Source organism: Podarcis pityusensis, assembly GCF_964106645.2.
Source record: "Podarcis pityusensis genome assembly, chromosome: 8".
Taxonomy (NCBI): domain Eukaryota; kingdom Metazoa; phylum Chordata; class Lepidosauria; order Squamata; family Lacertidae; genus Podarcis; species Podarcis pityusensis.
In genome coordinates, this window is record NC_138033.1 from 86,541,443 (window position 1) to 86,548,397 (window position 6,955).

Sequence of the window (6,955 nt, forward strand, 5' to 3'; positions counted from 1 at the left end):
CTTGGTGACCTGTAGGAAATTAGAAATCTAGATTTTTTCAGATGTAATCTGATATAGTAGAAATGTCAGGAGGTGGCTTTGTGGTGGCAGGCTCCACCCCTTCAACTATGTGTGTTCATTTCTACACCGGATAATGTCATGAAAGGGCTTAGGTGTCTGAATCATACTTTGCAAACTGCTGACTGTTCCGCGCTGCTTCTATGTGTGTTGTTCCCCCACAGTCAGCTGGGCTGTGAATTGGTTCTCATCTAGTTCTGCTCTTCTGTTTTGCTGTTAGGTGCCATTCAGGTGGTGGTGGCCTCGCGGAGCCTCTGCTGGGGAATGAATGTAGCTTCTCACCTGGTGATCATCATGGACACGCAGTACTACAATGGCAAGATCCATGCGTGAGTGAAGGGAGTTGGGTTGCTGGGTTCTGGGCCCATGGGAAAGGTGAGGACTGTTGGGCTATGCAGTGAGGAATGTAAGAGCCACTGGAAAAAGAAGCCCAGGGTGAAAGGGAAAGTGAGGCTCACCCCAGACACTAGAGGAGAGCATCTCATTTGGGGCTGGTTTTGATTTTGTTGTTAAGATAGGCCTTGTTTCATCCTGGCTGCTCAGGCACAATTGGAATAGTCTAGAAGCTGGTCAACCAGATGTGTATTTCTTACTCCTAGAGTGACACTGATGTGAAAAAAATGGGTTTTCATGTGTCTCATGCATTACCTTTATCAATAGCTGCAATTTGGCTATGGTTTACAGAATATAATATCTGACCCAGAGTCCAAGTATTAATTCCTCTGCAGATTGAAACAGTCATATCAACAACACACATTGCTGGTTCTTGTGATTTGGGCAACTGAAAATATGTGGCCAAATACTGGTATTCTCATAAGAGGCCAGAAGGAATTGAAGTGGGCCTTTCATTCTTTAAGTGGAACCCTCAGCCCTCGGTGAAGATTCCTGTGCATTTTTTGCCTCTTCAGTTTTCCAAGCTCCTGCCCTGGTTTCTTCACAAGGGAATGTGATGATTTGGTGCAGTGGAGGAGGGAGATCCATGGATGAGCAGGAGAAGCAATCCATTGGATCTCCACCATCCCTTGCAGAAAATGAACTAACTAGAGTAAGTCTGACCTTTTAACTTTCAGCCAGTCAGACTGAATCTGGAATTTGTCATGACATGCATATTGCAGAAGTTTGCCCTCTACAGAATTCTAAACCTTTTGCCTTCTGCTTCTATTAACATAGTTAATTACTTTCCCATGTGCCAGGTATGTGGATTACCCCATCTATGATGTGCTGCAGATGGTGGGCCATGCAAACCGCCCACTGCAGGACGATGAGGGGCGCTGTGTCATTATGTGCCAGGGATCCAAGAAGGTGAGCAAACAACAGGGGATGAGTGGACTTGCATGTTCTTTAGGGCTGGGGGCCTGAAGATATTTAGGATCACATTTCTTCCATATGTTCCCTGGATGAGGTTTGCTTGAGGCACAGTTTCTCTTCCAGTCTGGATTTGAGTATTCCTTTGTTCAGAGTGGAGATCTTTATGAAACTTGTAAATTGTTTGACACACTAAAAATGCCACTTTGGTTCTCCCACTCAAAGGATTTCTTCAAGAAGTTCCTATACGAGCCCCTGCCAGTGGAGTCTCATTTAGACCACTGCATGCACGATCACTTCAATGCTGAGATCGTCACCAAGACCATTGAGAACAAGCAGGATGCTGTTGACTATCTCACCTGGACCTTCTTGTATCGCAGGATGACTCAGAATCCCAACTACTACAACCTGCAAGGTGGGAAAGCCGAATCCCAACCCCTCCCCCTGTTTTTGTTGCTTTCTGCCTCTATCCTGCCACACACTTGGACAAGAGGGAGGGGAATGGAGAAGGATTATTTCTTATGTTTTCACACTGTCCTTCTTCAAAGTCGTACTGGTTCTGAAGTAATAAAACACAAAGATTATTTCAAGCTCCTATGTTTCCAGCCCCTGTGGATGTGCAGCATCTTTCTTCCTTTGTCTCTTTGTTCAGGAGTTTCGCACAGGCATCTCAGTGACCACCTGTCAGAGTTGGTGGAGCAGACGCTTAGTGACCTTGAGCAGTCCAAGTGTATCAGCATTGAGGATGAGATGGATGTGGCGCCTTTGAACTTGGGCATGATTGCAGCTTATTACTACATCAACTACACCACCATTGGTAAGGGGCGTGCTGGGAGTTACGGACATCATGGCACCTGTGCATGGCATGCTGTGTGTTGCTTGTTGTCTGAGGCTGCAGCCTCATACCTGATGCTACCTTTTCTGTTATTAAAAACCCACCACCACCTCTAGAGCTCTTCAGCATGTCCCTGAATGCCAAGACTAAAGTGCGAGGGCTGATTGAAATCATTTCCAATGCTGCTGAGTATGAGAACATTCCCATCCGGCACCATGAGGACAACCTCCTGCGCCAGGTGAGCCAGCTCTTCAGTTTGATGGGCACGGGGGGTGGGGGTGGGGTGGTTGGTTGACTTGGGAAATTTTATACAGCCCATTGGCTTCCCTCCAAGAGCAGAGGACCCCAGTCCTTCTCAAATTCTGGTTTAGCAAAACATTAAAAAATATATATTTGGAAGCAATAATTTAACCCAAGTTAGTAGTATTTAGATGCTAGATGCAGGGCAAGTGGTCCTGATCCTGCTCTAGCATCCACCTGCCTGAGATAAATCCATGAGGATACAGAGCAGGGCTCCATAACTAGGAGTTCCCTCCTAAGGCCTTTCTTGTGTGAAGTTGGTGAAGACTGAGTTGTTTAGGAGGGGGTTTTATGTATATATATTTTAAAGATAAGCAAACATGGTTTTAAAGAATTGGGAAATTGTTATTGTCTGAACAGAGATTTTTGTGTGGAGATGGTTCATTTGTGAAAAATTCTTTCTGCTTTATGTGCGTTGCAAATATTTTTTAAATGTGTGATCTGCTTTAAAAAAACAACAACTTAAAACCAAAATAGAAGTTGGTACTTGTTGGGAAAAATATATTATGCATGTAAAAGTGGTAAAATTTCCAGTGGCTGAGAGCTAAGTTTATAGAACCAAATACAGTTAACCTACTGGGCTGTACATGTGCACTTAAGTTCCCCAGTCTGTATTCATTGTGTACATTTTGTCCTCTGTTTCGTAGAGAACTTTCACTTCTGTAGTTTCAAATTCTGAAGTCTGTGATGACCTTTTAAAACTGAATAATAAATATATCCCTGTACCACTAAATGGTAGATCCGTGGGCCAATGTGGCTAGCAGGGCCTCTACATCCTGCTGGCTACATCTTTGCCAGCTCTAGACTTGTCCTCCGCATGGCAGTGTCGCCTGTCTTTTATGCTGCACCTCAAGCCCCCGCCCTCTCTGGGTGATGGGTGCTGATCTTTGCGTTCCAATCTGTCTTGCTCCCACAAATTGTGTGTGTGATTGCATTTGGTGCTAAGAGATAGTCAGAGAACATTACTGTGTGCTGAATGTTACTTCTCTCCTTTCCTCAGCTTGCCCAGAAAGTGCCTCACAAGCTGAATAACCCCAAATTCAACGACCCCCATGTCAAAACGAACCTTCTGCTCCAGGCTCATCTGTCACGTATGCAGCTGAGTGCAGAGCTCCAGTCTGACACAGAGGAGATTCTCAGCAAGGTATTGGGGGAGAGCAAAAACACGGCTGGGGGGCACCCAGAGCTGCCTGCTGCTTCAGGGCGAGTTCACAACAGATGCTGCCAATTCCCATTTGGTCTCATATTTGAAGCTTGGCTAGCTGAGGGCATTGTTCCCCCTTTTCTGCTGATGTCTGGGATGCTAAGCTCCTTTGTTCTGTCTTTTCTCCCAGGCAATTCGTCTGATCCAAGCTTGCGTGGATGTTCTGTCCAGCAACGGCTGGCTGAGTCCTGCTCTGGCTGCCATGGAGCTGGCCCAGATGGTCACCCAGGCCATGTGGTCAAAGGACTCCTACCTGAAGCAGCTGCCCCACTTCACCTCTGAGCACATCAAGCGCTGCACGGAGAAGGTGAGAGCGGACTCAGGCAGGGAGGTGGGGAGGTTGTTCCACCACCAGGAACCTGCTCCTTTCTTGGCCACCCCGGCTGGCTTATCCCATGCCTGCCCTTTTGCAGGGAGTGGAGAGTGTATTCGACATCATGGAAATGGAGGACGAAGACCGCAACGCCCTGCTGCAGCTCTCTGATTCCCAAATTGCTGATGTGGCCCGCTTCTGTAACCGCTACCCTAACATTGAGCTTTCCTATGAAGTGGTGGAAAAGGATGGTATTCGCAGGTAATGGAGCATAGCAATGAAAAATAAAGCCAGAAGATGTAAATTTGACCAAGCAGTTCTTGTTACTTAGCTGGGGGGGGGGGGGGAGGGCATTATTCTTCATTTTTTGTGCCCTTTCAGAGGGTTTCCTTCAAAATAACAAAGGCTTCCTCCGTTTTCAAAACGAAAGCTGCGGTGGTTGATTTTTCACTGTAGACTATGATTTTGCCATGTGATTTGCTGCCAAATGGGCTTCTATGCACGTTGCCGCTTGCAGGCCAGTTAGCAACCTTTGCATGCTCCCCCTTAGCACATTGTTCCAGGTGTGTGTGTCTAATCTGGTTTGTTTCTTCAGCGGAGGGCCAGTGGTGGTACTGGTGCAGCTGGAGCGAGAGGAAGAAGTCACCGGACCAGTGATTGCGCCCCTCTTCCCACAGGTATGTTGAGTCCTGCCCAGCCTGTGCCTGATGCAGTCCAGCTGGGCCCACTTGTGGGAGGCAAAGGGTAGGATGGGGCTGGAACCTACAGGGTTGTGATGCAGAGGGACAGGGAGGATGTCACAAGTCGTCTTCCTCACTTTCCCCCTCTCATCTGCAGAAACGCGAGGAAGGCTGGTGGGTAGTGATTGGAGACTCCAAATCCAACAGCCTTATCTCCATCAAGAGACTGACGCTGCAGCAGAAGGCTAAGGTGAGTGATCTGGGAACAACCATGATGATCTCATTTCACCTCTAGAAGAGCCTTATGGGGAGGCATAATTGCTGCTGTCATGAGCCTTGTGTTAGGTCAGGACATCCTCAGCATTGTAGGTCAAGGACCTCCTGCTTTTTGGCCAATGGGACAGAATTATCAAGCAAAAGGGGAGGTTAAAGGCATCCAGTGAGGGAGACCATAAGGGTGTGGCTTCTTTGGCCTCCCACAAGTTGCAGTGTAACAGGGATCCAGGCAATCACTCATGTAAAACAATTGAGATTATTTTCTGCCTCTTAGCTGCAAACAGAAAAATTGAGCAGCTCAGAAAACCTGCTGAAGCAGCAAGAAGGGACATAGTGGACGGCACAGTAAAACTACCCCCCCACCCCCAGAGAGGCCTGCTCTATTCTTGCAATCATGTCAGGAGAGAGCTTTGACTAAGATGCAACCTCTAACCCCCCCACCCCCACCCCATAAACCCGTATTTTGGATCACAGGAACAGTCCATGCTGTGCATCTCTTATTATATAAGCACACCTGAATTCTCTTCAGGCTGGAGCTGGGGGTGGTGAAGGAGGATGGGTAGTGTGTGGGATGTTGGAGGTGGGATCTTTAGCTAACTCATACTCCTCCCAAATGGACAGCTTGACACACCTTGCAGCAGTCTGATTTTTGTTGGCTTTATTGACCATGTCCTAGTATTACTGGCCTCAACATTTTTTTTAGAATACAAGTTAAGTTTGGGATTACTGAAAATAAAATTGTGCTTATGCTCAAGGGTCTGGACTCCTCCTGGCCCCAGGAAATCCAAGTGCATTATGTGATCTATGTAGCATGTGCAAATTGAGGTTTGCTGATCCTTGATTGGGCTGAAAACCCATCTCCTGCAGCTTCTGGGAGTCTAGCAGGCCTTGTACACACACTTTAAAACATGGCTTTGCAGTAAGGCAGGGGTGGGGACACCTGTTGCTGAAATGCAACTCCCATGGGCTGATGGGAGGTAGTTCAGCAACATTTGGAGGGCCACAAGTGCCACCCCATGCAATAAGAGTGAGAGGGAGGGTAGACTTGCTAGAAGCAGCAGCTTACGCCCAATGCCAATTTCCTTGTGTTTCCTGCATTCTGTTAAATTGCAGAAAACCCACAGTCCTGCTTATCATAACTGTCACTGATTGACAGAAAATCTGAAGCTTCAAAATGAAGAGTGGTCTGCGAAGGCCCCCTGCAAGGAGGTGGGAATCCTGGAATGGGTCGTTTCTCCCCCTTGCTCTGCTAGGCAGGTCATATCAAATGTCTATACCCTCATATCAGAGGGCGACCTCTCCAGTTCCTTCCTGCCCAGCTCTCAGCACAGGATGTGCATGGAGCTCCATTCCTCTGAGCTTGCTTCTCACCCCATCCCTTCCTTGTGGAGCAAACCCTTTACATCCCAGTTCATGCTCTTTCTCCTTTTAGGTGAAACTGGACTTTGTGGCACCAGCCACTGGGACTCACAACTACACCCTCTATTTCATGAGTGATGCCTACATGGGCTGCGACCAGGAGTACAAGTTCAGTGTGGATGTAAAGGAGGCGGAGAGTGACAGCGATACTGATTGAGCTGGGCCTTCACCTTCTGTCTTGTATGAGTGCAGTTCTGAGCCTCCATGGAATGGGATGTCCACAATATCTGCTTCTAGAGACGTTTGTGAACTTCTGCTTCCTGCTGGCTGGAGAGTTAGGTTACTCTGTACTTGACTGTTTCTGTTCACTTTCAACTGGCATTCGAGAAATTACCTCTGCCCTTCCTGTTTTGTTTTGTTTTTTTTAACTGAGCAACTCAAAAAGTTTTGTGCACAGTATTTTTATGTGAGTGGACTCAGTTGGTTCTGCTGTGTTCCTACTTGTTTTCCCAAATAAAGATATTTAGGAACAACCTCCTTGCTACTTTTCTTGTGGGAGGGGGAACTAATTCCTAGACCAGGGGTTGTCAACCTGGTTCCTACCGCCCACTAGTGGGCGTTTCAGG

At 47.3% G+C, this 6,955-nt stretch overlaps 1 protein-coding gene across 1 annotated transcript in view; it reads left to right on the forward strand.

Moving 5' to 3' along the window:
* Positions 1-6,862, forward strand: part of SNRNP200 (small nuclear ribonucleoprotein U5 subunit 200) — a 48,628-nt gene extending 41,766 nt beyond the window's left edge. The window contains exons 35-45 of the mRNA XM_081017244.1: positions 278-386; positions 1,251-1,359; positions 1,588-1,777; positions 2,015-2,179; positions 2,314-2,435; positions 3,498-3,641; positions 3,832-4,008; positions 4,115-4,275; positions 4,610-4,691; positions 4,852-4,944; positions 6,403-6,862. Of these exons, the coding sequence (XP_080873370.1) occupies positions 278-386; positions 1,251-1,359; positions 1,588-1,777; positions 2,015-2,179; positions 2,314-2,435; positions 3,498-3,641; positions 3,832-4,008; positions 4,115-4,275; positions 4,610-4,691; positions 4,852-4,944; positions 6,403-6,546 (1,496 nt within the window). The 3' untranslated portion in view covers positions 6,547-6,862. The remainder of the gene's footprint in view (positions 1-277; positions 387-1,250; positions 1,360-1,587; positions 1,778-2,014; positions 2,180-2,313; positions 2,436-3,497; positions 3,642-3,831; positions 4,009-4,114; positions 4,276-4,609; positions 4,692-4,851; positions 4,945-6,402) is intronic.
* Positions 6,863-6,955: the final 93 nt, after the last annotated feature.